Source organism: Balaenoptera acutorostrata, chromosome 6 (genome assembly GCF_949987535.1).
Source record: "Balaenoptera acutorostrata chromosome 6, mBalAcu1.1, whole genome shotgun sequence".
NCBI classification, from domain to species: Eukaryota; Metazoa; Chordata; class Mammalia; order Artiodactyla; family Balaenopteridae; genus Balaenoptera; species Balaenoptera acutorostrata.
Genome location: NC_080069.1, coordinates 9,599,157 through 9,623,805, shown reverse-complemented (window position 1 = coordinate 9,623,805; position 24,649 = coordinate 9,599,157). Strand labels below are relative to the sequence as shown.

Below are 24,649 nucleotides of genomic sequence, written 5' to 3'. Positions count from 1 at the left end.
CTCTTCAGAAATATTCAATATCAAATCATTTTTAAACTTCTGAACAAATTTGAGGTAGGTATAAAGGAATTCAGCAAAGATTTCTGAGGGCACACACATCTTATAATTATTGTTTAGCAATTTAAAAATATTTATTTGCTAATGAGAATTGAATAAAAGAAGCCCAATAAATAGGAAACCATTCCCTTTACAAACATAACCTAAAATTGGACAATTAACCGTTGAAAGCACTGATTTCTTCCGAAGGTGCAGAAAGAACATTTTCTTTCTTTGATAAAGCAATTTTATCTTCTTATTCAGGTTTTGAATAAACCAAAGGAGATAAAAATCTAACTTAATGAGGTAACCCAGTATTTGAGATTAAAAGAAAAAAATTGAACTGGCTAAGATAGTTCACTTACCTTTTCTTTTTACCAATCTAGAATTTATCTTTGCTGTAATCATTTTTTTGTTAAATAAACTGTTTACTTTCTGATTAAAAAAGTGATACATGTACAGTGTAGAAAATTTAAAAATAGAAAAGTGTAAAAGAAAAAATAAAAATTACCCACAGTCTGATTACAGAGAGAAAACCGCTGTTGGCATTTGGGTTACAGGCACACCTCGGAGATACTGCGGGTGGGGTTCAGACCACCCAATAAAGCAGATATCGCGATAAAATGAGTTGCATGAATTTTTTTGGTTTCCCAGTGCATATAAAAGTTATATTTACACAATATTGTAGTCTACCGAGTGTGCAATAGCATTATGTCTAAAAAAGCAGTGTACTTATCTTGATTAAAAATATAACTATACCCCAATTAAAAAAAAAAACACCCTGTACCCATTAAGTAATCACTCCCCATTCTCCCCTGCCCCCAACCCTGATCAACTGTAATCTGCTTTCTGTCTCTGTTTTCCCAAATCTATGAATTTGCCTATTCTGGATATATCATATAAAAGAAATCGTGCAATAAAAAAAATATTGCTAAAAAATTCTAAACATTATCTGAGCCTTTAGTGAATTGATATCTTTTTGCTGGTGGAGGGTCTTGTCTGGACGTTGACGCTGCGGACTGATCAGGGTGGTGGCTGCCGAAGGCTGGGTGGCCGTGGTGATTTCATGAAATAATACAGCAATGAATTGCCACATTGATCGACTCATCCTTTCACAAACGATTTCTCTGTAGCGTGCACTGCTGTTTGATAGCATTTTACCCACAGTAGAACTTTCAAAACTGGAGTCAATCCTCTCAAACCCTGCCGCTGCCTTATCAACTAAGTTTATGTCATATGTTAAATCCTTTGTCGTCATTTCAATAATCGATTAAGTTGCCGTCTTATATGGGCGCAGTTTGTGGTGCCTCAAAACAATTACAATAAAGATCACTGATCACAGATCACCAGGACAAATATAATAATCATGAAAATATTTAAAATATTGTGAGAATTACCAAAGTGCGACACAGAGATACGAAGTGGAGCAAATGCTGTTGGATGCACGATGTCACAAACCTTCGATCTGTAAAAAAAAAGGCAATATCTGCAAAGTACAATAAAGTGGAAGACAGTAAAATGAGGTATGCCTGTATTTTCTTTCGTTCTTTTTTCCTATGACTCTAAATATGACATATATGTAACTGGACGTTGAGGGAAATCTCACTTGTTTCCCTGGAGCTGGCAAACAGGACCCAAAGCTTAGGACAGAGAGCCATCAAGACCCTATGGTAGAAAGAGATCTTCAAACAGTTGGGGTCTAACTGCTCATCCAGTGCTTATTAAGGATGACCAAACCTTTCCAGTGTATATAAGCAAAAGGCTGATAGAGGGTGAGGGAGATGCATCAGAGTCTAGAAAGGTCTGCCCCATGGGGAGGACTCCCTCCAAAGCTAAAAGGAGTATCAGCACTTTCCCCCTGGGGAAATGATGCTGACACCCTGTCCTTGTAGACCTGCCCTGTACTTCTCCTAGCAGGGAAAAGGAGAATGGAGAGGTGGCAGAGTTGAGAGAGGAGTGGTCCCTCTGTTTGGCAAGGAGAGAAAGGATGAACTCCTATGGGACTAAAGGACAGCTTGGAAGGCAGCTTAGCTTGATTCAACTTGTCTCTACGACACCCAAGAGGGCTTCCTAGTGGCCAGGGAGTCCTAGCAGCCACACATCGAGGACTGTACCTCCAGGCCAGGAGCTGGAGAGCATTTCCTGGCCATGGAGCTCCCACGCAAGATGCCATGCCGTGAAGATGCTCACTTGAGCATTTAATCAGTGTCTGAGCGACACTGCTCCCCAGGGACTTCTATGCCAGTGGGCGTGAACCTGAGAAGCCAGTAGAGAAACCTCAGGATAAACACAGTGCGGTCCACTTGAGGAAGGTGTGTCCCGTTTCCCCCATCCTTCTTCTCAGTCCCCAATCCTAAAAGAACTTGATCCCAGAAAAAAAGGGAGAAGATAGAAGAATGAAAAGTGGATCCCTCGCCGCCTTCATGTCTTTTGGGAGGAAAGCCGGGTTTGTTCTGGGCTGAGAGTAAGAAAGGGAGTGAGTATTAAGAAGATGTGAGTGAAGTCTCTAAGTATGAACCAAGTGGACTGAGGTTTTAATAACTGGAAATGAGCAGAAAGCTCAGGGAACCCTGCAGACATCAGACAGGGCTGGGAAGGAAGATCTGGGCTAATACATTATGAGGTAGTATATGTCTTCTCCTTTACACTTCAATTTTCTTCAAGGAACTATATTACTTTTACCATTAGGAAGCAAAGAAAGTTAACCATGCTTATATCCCCTAAGTTCAGACTATTCAATCAATGAGTTATAAAGCAGTTTTATTATTTTTTTCTAAGTAAAATAATACACTATAAAAGGATTGCAGAAGAAAATTAAAATTGCCTATATTTTTGCCATCCAGAGATAACTACTGTTAACACCCCAGTGTATATTCATCCAGACTTTAAAAAAGCACTTTCAAAAAGGATAGAAAATAAAAGGCAGAGCAGCAGAGGTTTCTGGATTATAGTCATGAGTGAGTAATAATTAAAAAGACAAACAAACTCAGGTTGTAAAAATGCACTTTAGAATCTATTAGGAGACAAGAAATTCTAATTTTGCTGAATTCTGGTGAGGGCCGGTATAAAGTTACCTTGGGTGGCACTACAGGTAGCTAACATTTTAAAATATAATAAACTAGATGGATTAAATAAAATTTGTCCCCAGCCTTTTAATTTTAAGCATTAAATTCTCTGGGTTTCTTGAATGACAGTGGAACCGGAAAGTCAGCAATTTAGTCATGGGTCAGAAAGGAAAGAAAAAACTAATTCTTTTTTTTTTTTTTTAATTTTTATTGAAGTATAGTTGATTTACAAAGTTGTGACAAATTATTTACGTGCACAAACACAGAACAAAACAAATTTGCAATTATCACATGGTTACTGTAGGGCGTGTCTGAAAATGTTACTGCAAGCAAGGAACAGAGAAGTAGAAATTAACTGAATAGTACCCATGACTACTTAAAGATTTTTAAAATGCTAAAAAAAGTTCTCTCTTACACACACACACTTAAAAATAATAAAACTCTAAAATGACTGTATTTTGTTAAAATAACATGTTGAAGAAAAAATATGTACTGTACCCTGGGTCAAAAGTGTCTCCAAGAAAGATAGGTTTAACTGACTGAATTATCTTCATACAAGTAATTAACTGAATTATTGTTGATAACGAATAGTCAAATAAGTTATTTGATAATTAAGCTTTAAAAAGCCTATGTAAATCAGCTTTAAATTAGATAACACTCCACCATTCACTATTTCTTCATTCAACATACACTTACTCTCTGCATGGCTAGAAGAATTGTTTTCTGGACTATGAACCAGACAGTCAAGTTTATCAAACCTGGACAACTTGGCAATATCCCCTTCAGATTCTGGATGAACTTGATGAACTACCCATCAACGGCCAGGTCTGCCTAATGCCCTCTCAGCTTAAAAAGTTGGTGACTCAATGCATTTCGAGAAGTTGTGACTTGTCTCCCCTCCCCCTTCAACTTCATGGATGACAAAAACTAAGAGACATTATATAACTAGTCAAAGGCCACAGAACTAGTTAATCCAAAACTAGTATTATAATGCAGCACTCCTCTTTTGTACTCACTCACTTGGCTATTTATTCATTTAATCTTCAAATGTTTATTGTCTCTCCAATGGTGGTCCAGGCTTCAGGGCTCGTCATGTCCCATAACAAAGACAAATAATAATAATAGCTATTAGGCATTAGGCACTATGTTAGGTACTTTCACTTGGATTATCTTGTTTAATGGTCATATAATCTTAGCAAGCACTTAGAGAAGAAAAGATAATGTTGATAAATTACAGTATCCTTAAAAAACCTTCTGGCTGGTCAGGGTTGGGGGAGGTAAGTAGGCAGAGCACAGAGGATTTTTAGGGCAGTGAAAATACTGTGTGTGATATTATAGTCATAGTTATATGTCATTATACATTTGTCCAAATCCATAGACTGTACAACACCAAGAGTGAACCCTAAGGTAAACTACGGACTTTGTGTGATTATGAGGTGCTAATGTAAAAATCCTTGGTAAAAAAATGTACCATTCTGGAGAGTGATGTTGATAATAGGGGAGTAGTCTATGCTTGTGTGGAAACAGAGGGTGTATGGGGAATCTCTGTACCTCTCAATTTTGTTGTAAACTTAAACTGCTCTTTAAAAAGTAAGTCTTACAAAAAACATCCCAAAGAGATATCCTGGCTATTCACAATAGCCAGGACACAGAAACAACCGAAGTTTCCACCAGTGGATGAATGGATAAAGAAAATAGGGCATATACACACAATGGAATGTTATCCAGCCTTTAAAAAGAGAGAAATCCTTTCATTTACTACAACATGGATGAGCCTGGAGGACAATATGCTAAGTTAAATAAGTCAGTCATAGAAAGACAAATACTGCATGATTCCACTTATATGAGGTACCTAAAATAGTCAAACTCATAGAAGCAGAGAATAGAATGCTGGTTTCCAGGGGTTGAGAGGTGGGGGAAATGAGATGTTCAATGTGTGTAAATTTTCGGTTATGCAAGAGGAATAAGTTCTAGAAATCTGCTGTACAACATAATGCCTAGGGCTAACAAGATGGTATTGTGCACTTAAAAATTTATTGAGGGTGGATCTCATGTTGTGTTCTTACCACACAAAACAAAACAAAACAAAATAAGACAAAACAAAGAGACATCAGAAATTTTTGGAGGTGATGGAAATGTCTGTTACCTTGATTGTGCTGCTGGTTTTTACAGCTGTTTGCATGCGTCCAAACTCATCAAATTTATCCATTAAATATGTGCAGCTTTTGGATATCAATTATTCCTTGGTAAAGCTGTTAAAACAAACAAACAAACAAGCAAACATACAAAAAAATTCTACCTGCATCCTTTGGGTGACTCTGATGTGTGTGTGTGTATGCATGCATGTGTGTTTGTGTGTGTGTGTATGAAGGGGTTTAATTTATATACTAACTGGAGAACACTTAGATAACAAGATAAGTCCTATTTGCATCAGGACCCATCAGACATCGAGGAGAAGTGGTAAGGAGGGACTTCTGGGGGGAATTACGCAGTTGGTTCAAGAGATGCTATGATTGATTCATGCATTCATTCAACCAACATTGGCTGAATGCTGACTGTGACCTTGACAGGCACTAGGATACAACAAAAAGCAAAAAATGGACACAATCACTGCCTTCCTAGAGCTCACAGCCCTAGTGGAGGAGGACAATCTTCCAACAGTCACCCAAATAAACGTGTATAATAATCATAGCTAATATTTACTCAGGGCTTCTTATGTGTCAAACATGATTTCAGCCACTTTTCCTGTATTAATTTATTTAATCATCACAAAGAAAAAACAAAAACAAAATTTAAAAAACCTGTGAGTTAGGTACTACTATTATTATCCCCCATTATATTTAAATTATATGGAGGAAAGATTTGTGGTGATATGAGATCATTCCTTGGGGAAACTAACCTGGCCTGTGGGTCGACCCCAGGAAGACTGAGAAAAGATTGTCAAAGGCTGCCCTACCTTGTGTCCAAGGTGGGCAGGGTACTCACCAAGAGGTAGGAAAGTGCTGGAAGTGTATTGGTTTGGGACATAGGTGAATTGTTGGCTGAAGGCGAGAGAGTGAAAATGAACATTTATTAAGTACTTACTACTTCTTACAAGCCGAAGTCTGTGCATTACTGAACCCTGCCTCTGAATTGTTCTCTGACCCAACTTGCGGCTTCTGATCCTGAGTTCCATAAAGGCCGGGGGTGGGGGGGGATGGCGACGGTTCAGAGATGAAGTGCATCAGGTTACCCGTAGGGGAATCTAATTAAAACGAGGTGACCCCTGAGCCCTGGGGAGTGGCAGCTGCATAGGGTTGGCAGTGTCAGATGCTCTCATGGTGGCAGCAGAAGAGTGGCATCTGTGGTGGCAGAAGGGCGGACACCGGTGGCAGCTGAGGTGAACTCACAAATCACCTGGGACCCTGCCAGGGAGAAAGCTCAAAGTTACTGCTTATTGGATGCTCCCAAAGGCCATCATGGTTTGGGGAGGTGTGAGTTACACACCTGAAGGTTTCCCTGCTTATTCTCTTACAGCATCTTTGACGCTTTCTGGTTTCCAAGCATTCAGATTGTTACTGCCTGTGTTGTCTGCTCAGCACTGATGCCACTCAAAAGTTTACGAGTCCCCCATGGGAATCATTTCCATCTTCAAACATTGAGCTGTTGCTTCATGTGCTTCACCCCCTCTGCAGCTTTTGATCCTTTTCAAGATGTGCTTGGTGTAGGAAGGTGAACTACTGAAAATTAGGGCTTAATTTAATTTGACATACAACAAACACACATGGATTAACATGTTTTTAAAGATCCAGTTATAATTCCTAAGAATGATGGATTATTACAAAGAGAAGTTTTGAATTATCTCGATTCCAGAATCCAGATTTTGAGGGTCCAACGAATACAGATGCCATTGGATACACCGTATTTCCTGCTCTCTGCGTGATTTCTGGTATGTTCCAAATCTCTTTAGATTCAGCAGTGATAGCTGTAGACAAATTAACACTGAGCATAGTTTTAGTTTTGGATTCAGTGTGCTACCTGAAGTGGGTGAAAGCAGTTGAAAATGTCATTAGATTTCAAACACAAGAGGCGTGTTTATGGAGGCCTAGGACAATGGGTGTACGTATCGGCCAGAACAGTGGTTCTCCAAGTTTGGTGCCTGGACCAACAGTGTCAGCATTCCCTGAGAATTTATTAAAAATGCTAAGTCTCAGGCCTCTCCCAAACTACTGAGCCCGACATTCGGGGTGGGGACAGCAGGCTGTGTTTTAACAAGCCCTCCAGGTGATTCTGGTATATGTTGAAGTTTGAGAACCACTAAGCTATTCAAAACCATAGCAGCTTAAATAAAATCCAAGTTCATTTCTCGCTCATGTACTAGCCTATGAATAAGCCATCTAGGGGTGAAATGGCAGCTCCATGATGCCGGGGACCTAGGGTCACTCCACCTGGTCACTCTATTACTCTCACAATGCGGCATCCATCACTCGGTTTGCAGTGGTTACTCCAGGCTGCCTCTCACACCTGCGTTCCAGCTAGCAGGAGAAGAGTCAGAAGGAGAGCGTGGCCTGGGGATTATCACTTACCGTGGCTGTCACTTTTGTGGCTTGAGGTGCGACAGCAAAACTAGCAGGACTTTCTTTTTCCTTCTTCACAATTTTACGGGCAGAAGATTCGTTCTTACCGAAGATCTTTGCAACCTCAGCATACGAGTTTTTTCCTTGCTTTGTTAAGTCGAGAACTTTCACGTTTTCACTTAAAGTACTTTATGGCTTCTCTTTGGCATATCTGAATTGCCAACATCACTAGTCTTGCCCTTTGGGGCCATTAAGTAAAATAAGGGTTACTTGAACTCAAGCCCTGAGATACCTTGACAGTTGATCTAATAATGGAGTCGGCTACTAAGTAACTAACGGATGGGATACACTGGACAAAGTGATGATACACGTCCCTGGGGGATGGAGAGGGATGGCGAGAGAGTTCATCGTGCTACTCAGTACAGCACACAATTTAAAAATGTATGAATTGTTTATTTCTGGAATTTTCCATTTAATATTTTCAGACCGTGATTGCCTTCAGGAAATCGAAACCTTGGAAAGTGAAACTGTGAATAAGGGGGGGGGGACGACCGTATTGTTATTAATGTTATTTCTATTTTTCCTCTTAAAACTCAGTAAAATAATCTCTGCAGTAAATTAGCATACTTAAGACAGCTCTGAATCTTCTATAGATAGACCATAAATAAGGCCATGTGGTTTTAACTCTGCCAGTGTAAAGTGGCGTATTAAGCTTTCTATTATTCATTTATAAGGGTGTCTCTCCCTACTTAAGTGGATTTTTATAAAAAGACCAAAAAAGTCTTATCTCAATTTGAGTCCACCAGGGCTTCCCTGCAGTTATTCATGGTTTGATAAAGAATGGAGACAGAGCTGATATGCCTCTTGGAGGGGACAAACCTCACCCTTTGCATCATTTGTCCTTGAGTTCATTCTCCACACCTGTGACAGCTCTTTTTTCAGCCCTGGAGCATGGCCCCCCATATCCACGACCTGCAACCCTAGAGGCTGAGGAGCTGTTGTCCTTCTCGAAAAGCCCCGCAGCCCTTTGTGTCCAGGGCTCTGCTGTGGAGAAGAGTGAGCACCCCTGGTCTGCCGTTTGGTGCCAGGGCTGGGATGTCTCCCTACTGCACTGAGGCCCTTGGAGTCCTGGAAAGGCTGGACTCTTCCACCCGGTTGGTGTCTTGCATATGGCGTGAGTTCAAGGGTATTTACTAAACAAGGGAGGGTTTCAGCAGAATCTGCATGTAGGGGCATTGCAAAAAGCACATTTAAAGCAATACATCAAAAAAAAAATCATTTAACACATGTAACTGAGAAGCAGGTATGTTCTCAATAACTTAGCTAAATGTCATACCCCTACCTTATATAACAAGTCATTTCCCAATTCCTACTGACTGAAAATGTCTTCATATATTATCTGACTTTTCAGAGAGTATGTCTTTCTTCCTTAGTGTTTTTTTTTAGTAACCCTGACACATAGTTTTATGAAAGAAAATTAATTAGTAAAATAACTTGGCACAGAAGTTTCTAAGTTTATTAAAGTTTTCAGTATGTAATTAGGCTCATTTTATCAGTGATGTATACAATTTACTATTAGGATGGAGCTTAGAAATTGAGGGGTGGCACAATTTGATAAATTCTCTGGAGAGACACCTTTCCTTGCCCTCCTCTTTGTTGAGCGCTAGTCTCCAAACCCTCAGATTCTTCCCCAGTCCATGAGGATGTTTCTAAGACCCCCACCCCCACGTGCATCCGAGGGTGGGAGGAGGGAAGACCTCTCATGCCTTAAATCATGTCTTTTACTCTTTATAGTCTACCTGGGGAGAGCCGGCTTGGAACAATGTGCGGTTAGGAAAGCTGAGAGGGGAGGACAAGATGGAGCCCATGGGAAAAAGAGCAAAACTACTTATTAGGGGCTGATCTTTATGCAACGGGGGTGGTAACGGCTGGAGGGAGGACGGGAACGTCTACTGATGGAGTGACTGCTCTGTGTCAGGGGCTATCACACACGTTACCTCAGTGGTACTTGGATTTCAAGGGTCAGCAGGATTGGACCAAGTATTTTGGTTTTCCATGTTCGATTTTGCCAGATGAGGGCCTTAGAGGAACAACTGCCATCTCATCACCACCATAGGAGAAGGAAGGACATTTCGACACCAGAAAAGTCAGGGTATATTATTGTGGAATAAAAGATAGCTTTTCAAATTGAATGAATATATGTTGCTTATGAAAAACTTAAGACACTATCTTTTTTCTTGTATTTCGCCATTTAGTAGTAGATTGGTACCGTACAAGGTTTCATTTGCGCACGTGGTATCCCAGGAAGCAGGCAGCATCCCTACTCCTAGGCAGGGCAGCTACGCCTCTGCATGCTTCCATAAACCCCATGTAATGAGGCCGAAATTTAAACAATGACTCAGATGTACAGAAAATGTTAACTGCCCTGTTTTCTATAACTGGTCTCATCTTGCTCTTATTGTTTCTAATGATGGAGGAAAACACTTGATCTTGACAAATAAAAGTGTCTTCTTGGCGTCTTTCAGTTTTAAATAGCCTATTCGGGTAACTGGTCAGTCTTTCGGGATTCTCTCCAGGGCTTTCCCTACTCCTTTCAAGGTGCCATCCGGGTACTGGAAGAGCTACGTGTGCTCCTGGTCTTGTGGTCTCCCACTGAGGTGTTTCTCAGCCTTGGCACCTGTCCTGAGCATGTGCATTGGTGTAGCTTGGACTCCTGGCCACCGGGCTCCTGCTCGGCTGAGACACAGCTCTTCCTGTCCATCCTTTGGGCATTAGGCTGGCTCCTGCTCCCAATAACTGAAGACCTTGCTGTTGCGCCTGGTCACCCGTTGCAGCACTTGGGTCTCCTTACTCTATTCAGGCTTTATCAGGGTCATGGGTTCTCTCTGTCCTTCTACACCCCCGCCCCTCATGGGAGACCTGGCAATGCCCTCCTTCTTTCCCCACACCCAACACAATTGTGCAGGATCCTGTGAGGCTGCCCTCTGGTCTGCCAGCCTTGGCCCTGCCCTCAGTCACTGCTCCTCTGCACACACACACAGCATTGCAAGCCTTGCTGAAGGCAAGAGCCTTTGAGAATTTATAGTCTCTTTAGACCATGGCTTTCAAACTTCTTTTAACCAGGAGCTACACTAAGAAATATATTTTAAGTTTAGACACAGTGTATGTACAACACACACGTCTATGTAAGAGAAATAAAAAATACCCCCAATGATGTAGATCCTTCCTACTTGTGGATGCACTCTGATATTTCTTATCTAGTCTAAGTCATTAAAAAACACATTGTTCCAATCTACTACACTGATATCTTTTTCTTTTTTTTTAATGTTTGTTTATTTATTTATTTGTTTGGCTGCACCAGGTCTTAGTTGGACACATGGGGTCTTTAGTTGTGGCATGTGGGATATAGTTCCCCGACCAGGGATCGAACCTGGGCCCCCTGCATTGGGAGCGTGGAGTCCCAGCCACTGGACCACCGAGGAAGTCCCAAGACTGATTTCTTTATGCCCCGATGGCTCACTGTCCTAGGATATGCCCCAGGAAGTAAAGCACTGGCTCCCAAATCTTCAGATTCTTCCCCAGTCCATTTGGAGGTTGCTAAGATTCCATCCCCAAATTCATCCCAGGGTGGGAGAATAAAAGTTGTTTGATCTTCTTTCTCATCTCTTAAGTCACGGCCTTTACCCTTTCTAGTCTAGGGTTTATTTTAAGGCCAGTCCTCTAGCTTTGGTTCTTATTATGTAAAATCAGTTGTGGGAGTTCCAAGAAAATCCTTTCAACTCTGATAAGCCCTGTTTTCAAGAATATTGTCTCCTTATCTCACCATGAATTTTAAAAACACTTTGAAAGAAACAACAAGAATTTTTTTGTCTAGTGGTTTCTGTGGGTCAGGAATCTGGAGGCAGATTAGCTGGGTGGCTCTGGCTCAGAGCCTCTTATAAGGTTGCAGACAAGATAACACCTGAAAGCTTTACTGGGTCTGAAGAATCTGCTTTTAAGATTGCTTACTCACCTGGCCGTTGGCAGGAGACCTCCGTTCCTCACCATGTGGGCTTCTCCATGGGCTGATTGAGAATCTTCATGATGTGACAGCTTGCTTCCCCCAGAGGGAGTGATCCAAAAGTGAGCAAGAAGGAAGCTGCCTTGCCTTCTATGGTTTAGTCTCAGAGGTCACACACCATCACTTCTGTCTTATTCAATAGAAACAAACACTAAGTCCAATGAAAATGTCAGGGGAGGGAAATTGGACCTTTAAAAGAATTTGTGGGAGAGCGGAGTCAAGATGGCAGTGTGGGAAGAAACCGGGTTAGCGTCTCCCAGCAACTAGGGTGCCTGCTGGCTGCTGATGGGGGACCCTGATGCCCAAGGAGATGGGAGGAACCCCCAAGTGAACTGGTAGGATATGGGGGGACAGAGGGGAGAGGAGAAGTGGAGGCCAGACAGGATCGGCGCTCAACATAGTTTTGGAAGTCCTAGCCATGGCAATCAGAGAAATAAAAGGAATACAAATTGGAAAAGAAGAAGTAAAACTGTCACTGTCTGCAGATGACATGATACTATACATAGAAAATCCTAAATATGCCACCAGAAAACGACTAGAACTAATCAATGAATTTGGTAAGGTTGCAGGATACAAAATTAATGTACAGAAATCTCTGGCATTCCTATACACCAACAACAAAAAATCAGAAAGAGAAATTAAGGAAACAATCCCATTTACCACTGCAACAAAAAGAATAAAATACCTAGGAATAAACCTGCCTAAGGAGGCGAAAGACTTGTACTCAGAAAACTATAAAACACTGATGAAAGAAATCAAAGATGACATAAACAGATGGAGAAATATACCATGTTCTTGTATTGGAAGAATCAATATTGTGAAAGTGACTATACTACCCAAAGCAATCTACAGATTCAATGTAATCCCTATCAAATTACCAATGGCATTTTTTACGGAACTAGAACAAAAAATCTTAAAATTTGTATGGAGACACAAAAGACCCTGAATAGCCAAAGCAGTCTTGAGGGAAAAAAGCAGAACTGGAGGAATCAGACTCCCTGACTTCAGACTACACTACAAAGCTACAGTCATCAAGACAATATGGTACTTGCACAAAAACAGAAATATATATCAATGGTACAGGAGAGAATGCCCAGAGATAAACCCACTCACATATGGTCACCTAATTTATGGCAAGGGAGGCAAGAACATACAATAGAGAAAGGACAGCCTCTTCAATAAGTGGTGCTAGGAAAACTGGACAGCTACATGTACAAGAATGAAATTAGAACACTTAACACCATACACAAAAATAAACTCCAAATGGATTAAAGAGCTAAAAGTAAGACCAGACACTATAAAACTCCTAGAGGAAAACATAGGAAAAACATTCTTTGACATAAACCACAGCAAGATCTTTTTTGACCCACATCCTAGAGTAAGGGAAATAAAAACAAAAATAAACAAATGGGACTTAATTAAACTTAAAAGCTTTTGCACAGCAAAGGAAGCCATAAACAAGACAAAAAGACAACCCTCAGAATGGGAGAAAATATTTGCAAATGAAACAATAGACAAAGGACTAATCTCCAAAATATACAAACAGCTCATGGAACTCAATATCAAAAAAACAAACAATCCAATTAAAAAATGGGTGGAAGACCTAAATAGACATTTGACCAAGGAAAACATACAGATGGCCAAGAGGCACATGAAAAGATGCTCAACATCACTAATTATTAGAGAAATGCACATCAAAACTACAATGAGGTATCACCTCACGCTGGTCAGAATGGTCATCATCAAAAAATCTTGAAACAATAAATGCTGGAGAGGGCGTGGTGAAAAGGGAACCCTCCTGCACTGTTGGTACGAATGTAAATTGATTCAGCCACTATGGAAAACAGTATGGAGGTTCCTTAAAAAAGTAAAAATAGAACTACCATATGATCCAGCAATCCCACTATTGGGCATATACCCTGAGAAAACTATAATTCAAAAAGACACATATACCACAATGTTCATTGCATCACTATTTACAATAGCTAGGACATGGAAGCAACCTAAGTGTCCATCGACAGATGAATGGATAAAGAAGATGCGGCACAGATATACAATGGAATATTACTCAACCATAAAAAGAAACAAAATTGAACTATTTGTAGTGAGGTGGATGGACCTAGAGTCTGTCATACAGAGTGAAGTAAGTCAGAAAGTGAAAAACAAATACCATATGCTAACACATATATATGGAATCTAAAAACAAAAAAAGGTTATGATGAACCTAGTGGCAGGACAGGAATAAAGATGCAGACGTAGAGAATGGACTTGAAGACACGGGGAGGGGGAAGGGTAAGCTGGGACGACGTGAGAGAGTGGCATGGACATATATACACTACCAAATGTAAAACAGATAGCTAGTGGGAAGCAGCTGCATAGCACAGGGAAATCAGCTCGGTGCTTTGCGACCACCTAGAGGGGTGGGATAGGGAGGGTGGGAGGGAGGCTCAAGAGGGACAGGATATGGAGACATATGTATGCATAGGGCTGATTCACTTTGGTGTACAGCAGAAACTAACACAGTATTGTGAAGCAATTATACTCCAATAAAGATCTATTAAAAAAAACAATTTGTGGACGTATTTGAAACCTCCATAATAATTAGTATATCTTTTCAGATAACAAACAACACAAGATAGTACAGGCTATGTGCTACCTGAGTGATGCAAGTGGTGAGTGCTATGGGGCAACCTAGGCTCAATGAATAACCCTGTTTCCTTGTGCAATCAGGGAAGGTTGCACAGACAAGATGAGTCGTGAATTGAATGGTGAAGAATAAGGTCAGAAAACCAGAGAGAATCAGGCAGGCATTCCAGTTGGTATAGACAGAGTGAAGAAAAGACACTGTCCTGCTCAGTGCTCTATTTCTGGATCGTTACATAATAGAAGAAATAAACTTCTATTTTGTTTAAACTGATGTATTTTGCGTCTTTGTTATACCAAAGAGGATGCTTAGACTGCATCCTAAAGAACATACATTGTTAGAATCTGTTGGAAAATCAGAGCATAATCACAAAAATAACACTTCAAAGCAGTGCGTGCCCAATGGGGAATATGGACAAAAAAAGACTCTCTCAGTGTGGAGAAGCTCAGAAGGTTTAGGAGATTCTGAAGAAAACGAAACCTTAGTGATGAAAATGGCATCACTGAAGGCAGGAATATTAATTCTCTCCTAAACCAAGCAACCAACCAACCAACCAGCCAACCAAGTAACCAACCTCAATGTAACTTTTCTCTCAACTATTCTGGTAAATGAGATAAGAAACCCCTGTTTTATGAAAAAAGGTATTTTTTCTTTTAAAAATTAAAAAAAAATTATAATAAATGTAACACAGCCATGGGAATACTTGAGAACCCTGTAATAATATGTACCATTTCAAACCAGAAGTTTAAAGAAAGTGAAAACCAGTCAACCATTACCATGAACAACAACAACAAAACTGCAAACATTTTTTCAATTTTTTCTAGTCTTTCTTCAGTGGGTGTGCAAGGGGAGGTGTATGCACTATTATATGTGTACTACATACTACACATATACATACTGTAGCTTTGTTGTGGTTTCTTAACATTATGTAAGTACTTCTCCTTGACATGAAAAATTATTCGGTTTTTGTGTGTGTGTGTGTGTGTGTGTGTCACGTGGGATCTTAGTTCCCCGACCAGGGATGGAACCGGCGCCTAGTGCAGTGGAAGCGCAGGGTCTTAACCACTGGACTGCTGGGAAAGTCCCCAAATTCTTCAGTTCTTAATTTCATACAATCAACCACAAAACACAGAAAAAGAAAACACAGACTATTTCCTTTGACAGAAGAACGATCTTACGACCTAGAAGGGACACCTTGTAAAGATTTCAGGAAAGGCCTGTAGAACCTACTTCGTATAATCTCATAGCAAAACCAAATAAATCGGAAGTAAAACCCGAGGCACACTACCCAGACAGAGCCCGTATTACAAAACAAACACTTTGACCGAGGTTTTAATGTTACCTGTCTGGCCATATTCTACAATACAGTAGGTCTAATCCTCCTGTCCTCAGGTTACAATCCAGACCACATGAGCACAAAGAGGTAAGTAAACAACATAGAGAGGTAACTAAATCCACCGGGGAGGCTGGCTCAAAGCCTTCTCATTTCTCTGGGTGCTAATCTGAAGTTCCTTCCTTCATGAGACTATCCGCCCACTTTGGCAGAACATTCGTGTAAAACCAAAATTTCACATATGCAACTCCCAAGTCACCCATCTGCCTCCACCCACCTTATTTTTGGGGTTGAAAATCTGTCACAGGAGCAAATGTTACGTCCCATGATTTGAGAGCCAAGAATGAGCCAATAGAACCCTTAAGTTCATCTCAACTGCGTTAATGGGTTATCAGTGCCTTGCTCCTATTTTTCCCCCTTGTGTTTATCAGTATATTATTTCTATGTGTGTGTGCATATATATATGTATATATAAAACATTATATTGAATTATCTTCCCTATTCTTAACTTTTTGAAAATTGTGCTTAGTTTTCACTTTGGATAATCATCTTTTTGATAATTTATCATCATAATGGCTCCAGTGGAAACAGATATAGTTACTAGTTTGTAACGTAGGTAGTCGTACAGCTTACTGGGCACACCGAGCAATTGTTAAGGAGATTGTGAAATGCGAACGAACTTTAAAGTCAAAAGCCGGGCATTATTTTTTTGGCCCCTGCCGCTTCACGTACTTTATACCGCCATTAGTACACTTGTCTTCCGCCCGGGAACTCTGCACCGAAGGGGAGCCAGGAAAACTCGCAGGTGTGTCCCCGGCCCCGGCCCCACGCCAGGGCGAGAACACGCCCTCGGTCCCGGCCCGCCCGGCCCGAGGCTGAGGTAATCTCTCGATTCCGGTGCGGGGGCAGCACAGCCCGCCGCGCACGTGCCCCCGCTGACCCGCCCGCCCGCCGGCCGGCCAGTGCGCCCCGCTCCCGCCGCCCCACGCCGGCCGCCCACTCCGCAGCGGCGCCTCGGCTCCCGACCGCGCCGGTCCGCCCGGCGGCCCCTAGGCCAGCCACCCGCCCATGCTCGCCGCCACCAGGACGGCCCGCCAGCTCTTCCAGAGCCTCTTCTCCGTCCGGAGAATGGGTAACTCCGCCTCCAACATCGTCAGCCCTCAGGCGGCCCTGCCGGGCCGGAAGGAGGCGATAGCCGTAGCGGGTAAGGACGCGGGCACGCACCGAGGGCGCGGTCGTCGCCGCTATGCACGCGCATCCTCTGGCCGCCGGAAGGGAGCCGGGGGCCAGCCTCGGGAGGGTCGGCAGCCGGGGTTCTGCGCAGGCGCGGAGGGCGCTGGCAGGGGAGGGGGCCAGGGGTAGCTACTCTTTCTTTGTTTGGGTTCTCACCAGCTAAAACAACGCGAAACGCGTTCACTGGACCTACTACGGTGGTGTAATTCACCTACAGTGCAAATACCCCGGCGGCTTCAAACTTGGGGCGGGAAAAGCACTGACCCAATTTTCGCCCTTTCCCACGGTGTGCATCCCCTTTCTTTTTGGCACCGGCCGCTGGGATGCTGGCCACTTGCATCGTTGCTGCGGCGTTGTGTTGTCACTGGAAGCAATGGAATGGTACAGAACGATGAATACTGCAGTTTTGAAATTGTTTCTCACTTCACTGTTCTGGTTGTAGGAATTATCCTTAGGCTACCATTATCCTCCAGGACTGCCCGGTTTCCCCCAGTTGGCAGGAGCTGCCCCTGGCCCTGTGCTCCCGGGTTTGCCTGTGTGTGTCAGCCACGCAGAAGAGCTGTGCTTCCCAAACTTAAAAATAATTTTCCAATCTCATACCAATACTTCTGGAGAATATAATAAAATATATAAAAAATATAATAAAAATGAAATGCTAGAAACTACTCTAAAAGTTTCGAAAGCTTAACTCTAATTTCTGTCTCATCCCCTTAGAAGGTCGCAGATAGCACGTGTCCACCAACCTGAGGACCATACTTTGAGAAGTATTACCTTGGTGCATTGCTTCTCATAGTGTAGTCCCAATGATATCTTTGAAATACGCCCTTCCGGTGATACTAATGCACTCGGTAGTTTGTAAACGGCTGCCTTAGAGGTGTTGGAGGATTAAGCAGTGATTAATCTTTTATATGGCTCGATGCCAAGATAAATCCTGCATTTACAGTTTTCTAGGGATTCTTCCATCTTTCTTTTCCTTAAAGAATTGTTGAGTATATGTAGGAGGAGGTCGTTCTGAGGGTCTGTGTATCATACACAATACTCAGTATGAGAATTGAGAAGGTAGAGGTTTTTGGATTTGAGGCAGTTTGGGAACTGGTGCTGTGTGACCTGTTTCTCATTCACCTACATTAGCAGTTCTATTTCCTGTGCCCCACATCACTTCACTCCCAACTCATTGATAGCCTTAAAAAGCTTATTTTTTACTCAAATTCAGAGAATGAGTTTTGAAAAAAAAAAAAATCCCGATTATCTTTAACTGTCTCTAAATTACATAACCCCATTATCTAAACTTTATCTTGAAAGAGAATTCTCTTTTAACAAACTAGAATTCATAAATGGATATTTAAAGGCAATACTTCTCAACGCTGAACTTTCCCAGCTTGTATGAAACTTCCTCTTTACACACTACAGTGTCTGTGGTATGTCCTCCTAGACATCTAAAAACAAACAAACCAAAAACTCCTGATTAGATTTCCAAACTGGTTCAAGGTTAAAACTGACCACAATTTAGTTCTCCTTTATCTTAACCAAAGTCTTCCCACTCAATTCTTTAGTATATAAATGACACTTTTGGTAAAAGACTAACATGACAGAAACAAGCCAACGATTTCTTTTTCTATCCATCTAATAACTCTGACTGCAAAACCTCAGGACTTGGTGCTTGTCCTGGCTCTTCTGCCTTTTTATATAGCCGTGCATACATTGCTGTATCTGGACCAGTGAACTGTTTTTTTTGGTGTAAGGCCAAGCCTATAAGGCACATGTCCTTTTTGTTCAGCTGTTGTAACTTCCACCCCTGCAAATACTTAAATTTTAGATTGTGGCCTTTCCTATCTCTACCCCTGGTACTGCTGCCTTGACAGGTTGCCGAAGGTTCTGACTGGCCCAAGAAATGGGCAGTGTTACCTCTTTGGTGGGTTTTCAGTGGCTGTAAGATGGAAGCTTAGGGACTTAATAATATTGTTTTGAAAGTTAAATTCATCTCTACTCCAACCTCCAATCTGTTTAACAGCTTTTCACTTTTCTATATTACCTCTGTTTACGTCTTGTTATTTGCACCCTACCCTAAGTTAATTTATAAAGGTAACATGGTTTAAAGAAAAATACTAATGATATTTTTATTTTGTTCTAGAACAGGATGCTCTAATTTAAAAAATTCATATGGAAAAATAAGCAGGAATAGTTAATGGTAACTGTAAAAGAAGAACAAAGAGGGACACCTAGCCCTTGCACATAGTAAAAGTGAAGCTTAATAATTTAAACAGTGTGGGACTGGTCCATGAATAGATAGGTCAATAGAAAGATCAGAAATTCTTAAATATGTATGAGAATGTAGCATATGATACAGGTGACATCTCAAATCAGTGGGGAAAAGATGGAATATTCAATAAATGGTTATGGGACAACTGAGTAGCCATATGGAAAACAACCAAACAAAAAACCAAAAAAACCCCCACCAAAGTTGGATCTGTACTTCACATCTTAAACCAGGATAAGTTCCAAAAGATATATGTTGATAATAGCTCACTCTTACTGAGTATTTACTATATGCCAGACACTGTAGTAATTGATTTACATTTACTAATACGTTTAATCTTCACAACAACCTGAGGAGGTGGTAACTGTTATTATCCCCACTTGTAGGTGTGGAAACTGAGGCCTATAGAGTTTAGGTGACTTATACAAGGTCATATAGCTAATAAGTAGTGTATCTGGGATATGAATATAGGCAGTTTGCCTCTAGGATTTGTGATCTTAACTACTATATGTACTGTTTTTTCATTTAGTTAAATGTACAAAATGAAATAATTTAAGGATGAGCAAGGGAGAATTCCTTTAGAAAGGAAAGCCTTTCTAACCATGACTTGAAAATCAGAAGACTTAAAAAACTGATGAATTAGATCACAACAAAATAAATCTTCTGCAGGCAAAAATTACCGCAAGCAAATTCAAAAGACAAACTGGGGTAAAAATTTGCAACTCATATCGTAGGTGAAGGACTAATCTCCCTAATATGTAAGAAGCTTCTAGAAGATAATAAGAAAACACCAACATCCATTAGAAAAATAGACAAAGGTTATGAGCAGTTTACAGAAAAGGAAGTATAATTGGCTCTTAAACATATAAAAAGATGCTCAGCTTCATTCATAATGAGGAGAATGCAAGTACCATTTTTCATTCTTCAGACTGGCAAAAATCCAGAAATTTGATGATATACTTTGTTGGTAAATCCTTAAGGAAGAAGACACTCTTGTACATAGCTGGCAAGAATGTAAATTGGCTCAACTCTTATGGAAGGCAATTTGGCCATATCTGTCAAAAATTTAAATGCGTATACCTTTTGACCGAGGAATTCAATTCCTGGGAATTTATCCTACAGATATACTTGCATTCGTGCCAAATGATGACTGTACCAGGTTATTCACTGCAGCTTTGCTTGCAGTAGTCAAAGACTGGAAACACCCAAACGCCCATCAATAGGGGCTAGTTAAATAAATTATGGTTCGTCCTCACAATGAAATACGCAGCTGTAAAAAAGAACATGGAATATCTATATGAATGGGTATGGAGAGATTGCCAAGATATAGTGTTAGGTGAAAAATGCAAGGTCAGAACAGTGTTATATGTTAACTTTTGTGTGAACAGGGAGGAAAATAATAATATTTATGCACAAAGAAACTTTGGAAGGATAGATAAGAAAGTAATGGCCACGGAGAGGGCGATGCAGTGAGCTGATGGTGGAGGGGAGACACAGCTGGGAGACTTGACTCCGTGCTTTTTTTTAACTTTTGGTTCTTATAATGTGACTGCATTATTGAATTAAGTAACTCCACTTTGAAGATGATCTCTTTCTGCTGTTTTTAGTCTAATTGACCACCTTTCTATCATCTTTTTTCATCCCTATTTCAAGTTCTTTTTTTTCCTTTTTAAATTTTGCTCTCTTTTTCATGTCAAGTTCTGTTTTTCTTCCCCAACTTGCTTTTGTAATCAAAATCCACAGTTTGGCGTGATTTAAAAATCTAAATTTAGAGGGTGAAATTGGAATAAGTTAATCCAAATCATTTTACATTTCATAAATATTCATTTTTATTGAAGTGTCAATTTTGGTGGCATCATTTATACAAAGAAAAGATCCTTGGGGACAAATTCCTTCCACTATTATGTAGAAGGCATTATGTGTATTTCTTTTATTTTGAGTGATGTACATAGACTTTTAAAAGAAAATCATAGAAAACAAATTTCCTTTTAGAAAAATTTTCACCAGTGTGTGATTAACTCCTAAATTGTAGGACACAGAGCTATTATCTCTCCTCTTTGCATCCTGTCTAAAGCTCTTTATTTTACCCTCTGTTTCAGAATCCTCAGTACTTCCCTGAAGTCCCTGGGATAAGGGTATTCCATATCTCCCACCATCTGACCGTTACCTTCCCAGCCTTTTTTCCTACTGTGCCCCTATAGAACCCCATCTTCTGGCTAGCATGTGCTTCAGTGTTTTGCCTCTGGAAACGTTCATGTGATTTTACCCAAGTGGGTTCCACACTCTAATCTTTTCATTTAGTCATTCATTAAATGTTTATTAAATGCCTGCTTGGGTAAAATACTGTGTTTTCCATATATCCTTATCCTGCTCTTCCTCAAAACTTGCCCTGCTTGAATTCCATTTCTCTTATAAACCCATCCTTTTCCTCTCCAACCTAAGCAATCCCTTTCTTCTCTACTAGACAAATAATTTTGAACTATTTAATGAATCCTTCTATCAGATCTTGCGTTGCTACTGAGGTGCTTTTTTGCTACCCAAGTTATTAAATCTCTGTCTTACTGTAGTAGGGGCGGGGTGGGTGTGCAGCCGTTATCACGAGACCTTTAGCGCATCAGTTAGAGGTCCTGCTCCGCCAACAGTCGGCCTGACAGTGGTCCTCAAGGCAAACAGTGCAGTGAGTGGCCGTTTCCCCGGAGCCCTCCAGGCCCTCCGGACTCGGGGCTGGTGGGTGAGCTGGGGGCTCGGGGACAGGCTGAGGGCTATGTCCCGCAGAGCCCCAGAGCCCTCGCCACGGCTGCCTGCTGGCCGGGCCCAGGCCTTGAGGCAGCAGCGAGCCTCTCCCCCGTCCCCACCTCTGCCACCTAACGGGGGTGGCTGTCTGCATGGGTGGCAGCCCACGGAGGCCTCAGCCACTGGAGTAGACGGACACTGCCATCCAGGTAACCGCTTCAGCCAGCTTCAGTCTCTCTGTTCAAGTTTCAAAAATTGGCCCAGCTGAGATCAGTTGTCTACCCCTAGGAGGTGGCCAGAGGTCAGGGTTAAGTTGCAAGGACATTGCACGGCATTACTTCAGGTCCACCTCTGTGGTGGGGCTATTCTCAAAGAAGGGCAGTTGTCGTGAGCTGGGAATTCACCTGATGGGTATTTGCTACAAGAGGTAATACGTTGATCCTACACAAATGATTCTCTCCAGTTTAAATGCAAAGCCTGAGGGCCGGCTGGATCCTGGGCGCCTTGCCTCCTCAGTGATGATGGCTGGGCAGGGTCTGGGGACCTGGCCCTGAGGGCGACGCCAGCTGAGATCTGCCTCTTTAGCCCAGCCTGGGCACTGTCAGGAGGACCCAGACTGGGTGCTGGGCGAACACTCCCGGGCAGGGTAACCGGCCCGCACAGGGACCCCCTCCTCTTAGCCAGGGCCTGGGCCTCGGAGGCCGGAAGTTGGGCCTTGGGACCTTGCCCTCTCTTGTCAGGGCAGAGAATAACATTTGTTTTGGTGAAGGTTTACAGGAATGTTGTGACCTGACGTGACCCAACCTCAGGAACAAAGGATCTGACGCCAAGAAGTTTGCAACAGCTAACCATGCGCCTCCCTCACCTTTCCTATAAAAGGGCTTTGCTGAAAGCGTTCCGGGAGTTCGGGGTTTCTAAAGCACGGGCCGCCTGTCTCCTTGCATGGCCCTGCAGTAAACCTTTCTCTGCTCCAAACTCTGACGTTTTGGTATCGTTTGGCCTCATTGTGCGTCGGGCACACAGACTTGTGTTTGATAACATTATCTCCCCATATGAGTGTGAGCTCCCCGGAAGGGTGTCTGTCCAGAGTGGGGAGCCATGTTTCACTCCTTAAAGGGTGGGGCTGGACCATGTTTGATACTTACTTTATCCTGTACTCTGGAGCGCTTCACAAAGGGTCCTGCCTGCCTGCATCAGACACTCAGTAATGTTTTGTGGATATTGGGGGAGAGTGTGGTTAAGGCCTGAAAACAAAGACCAAAAAGGTGGTTTTTTTATGTGACCATCGTGTGACCAATGGTGACACAGAGAAGCTAGCAAAAACATAATATGTTTTATCCATGGGGTACATATTCTGAATTTTTTTTCCACTAGTGGTGGTGGATTTGTGCTGATTTCAGAATTCCCTCTCAGTCACTCTTGTGACCAGTGGTAAACTTTTCGACTGGCCAGGATGGATGATGGGAAGCCCCTTGTCTTCAGTCTCTGAGCAGGGACGTGCTAGGGACCTGCAGCGGCGGTGGGGAAAAGGGTGGCGTGCTCAGCACAGCCCTTGGGGGGCCCCGTCCTGCTCCCCTCTGGTTCCGAGGACACAGCGAGCCCCTGTATCAGCTGGGGAGGGAGGAGAGTGACGACAGCTGGGTGAGGAACGGGAAGCTGGTTGGGTGAGGAGACTCAGCCTGTGACATGGGCCCCAAGAGAGCCAGCAGCCTCCAGGCCCTCAGCAAGGACCAGAGTGAAGGCCTCTTTGCCGAGCTTGGTCTGGCCCCTTCACGGACCCCAGTGGCCTGGGAGCCATCACCCCTGCTGCCTTGGCAGATGACCAGGCCCCTTCTCATACTACAGCAGCTGGCTGTAGCCCCTGCCATCCTGTGCCAGCCTGGATCTCGAACTCCGGCACTGTACGAAAGACTGAATTCTGCAGAAGATGGTTTCAGGGTGTCAATGTGAGGAAGAAAAGTTGTGGATCTTCTACATCCTATTCTTTCATCTTTCTTCCCTCATAAATCTGCAGTTTGTCTGAGAGCATCAGAATATCTAATGTTTTATGAAATAGTAGCATTCGAGTACAAACTACTTCAGGGCAGGATTTTGTCTTATTCTTTGTGTCTGGAACACAGTAGGTTGACAATAAATATTTGCTGAATGACTGTAGCATATTATGTTGTGAGCTCTTTGATGGGCAGGCCCCTCAAAGCCATACCTGTGTTATGATACAGAATAGATAGTCAATAGCTGTTTGAATGGGTTCTAGGTACTTTCTCCATAAGCATCTTAGCTGTAGACATCTTTGCTGCAAGCATTTTTTGCTGCAGAACTAATCGGCAGTTTTGCTGTGAAAGATAAAATAACTGGTTGACAATTTTTGGTTTGACAGTTTGGTTTTAACTGGTTGAAATGCGTTAGCATTTCTTCCACTTAGTGACATTATTGATGGCTTTACTGAGCTGACAGATGACAGTGATTTGCCCCAAGAGTAGGTTTTTTAGTTTGAAACACACTGCATTGGAGGAGGAAGAGGCTGAGGACCTCAAAGGTGCAGAGTTGAACCCACGTTTCCCATAGAACTTTGGAACCTCTATCAACGGACGTGTGACAACATGCTAAGTACACACAACAGAGTAGAGGCTTTCACAAGGCAACACAGAGCTCAGTTACAAATACGCATCCTAGTGTTTGGAAACTGATACCTCTCTTAATGAAGGAAGAAATTTTAGTGAAAATTTTTCTGA

The 24,649-nt window shown here is 42.1% G+C and overlaps 1 protein-coding gene across 10 annotated transcripts in view; it reads left to right on the top strand.

Moving 5' to 3' along the window:
• Positions 1 to 16,447: 16,447 nt before the first annotated feature.
• The window catches only part of MSRA (methionine sulfoxide reductase A), a 390,059-nt gene continuing 381,857 nt past the window's right edge, over positions 16,448 to 24,649 (top strand). For 7 of the 10 annotated variants that reach the window (XR_452004.3, XM_007192695.3, XM_057548032.1 and 4 more), the window contains exon 1: positions 16,453 to 16,898. Coding sequence is in view for 7 of the 10 variants with exons in the window: in XM_007192695.3 (XP_007192757.2) it covers positions 16,763 to 16,898 (136 nt within the window). In the remaining 3 variants the exon portion in view is untranslated. Of the gene's footprint in view, positions 16,899 to 24,649 lie in introns of all 10 variants that reach the window. The other 3 variants (XM_057548034.1, XM_007192700.2, XM_007192694.2) reach the window with 2 other exon arrangements.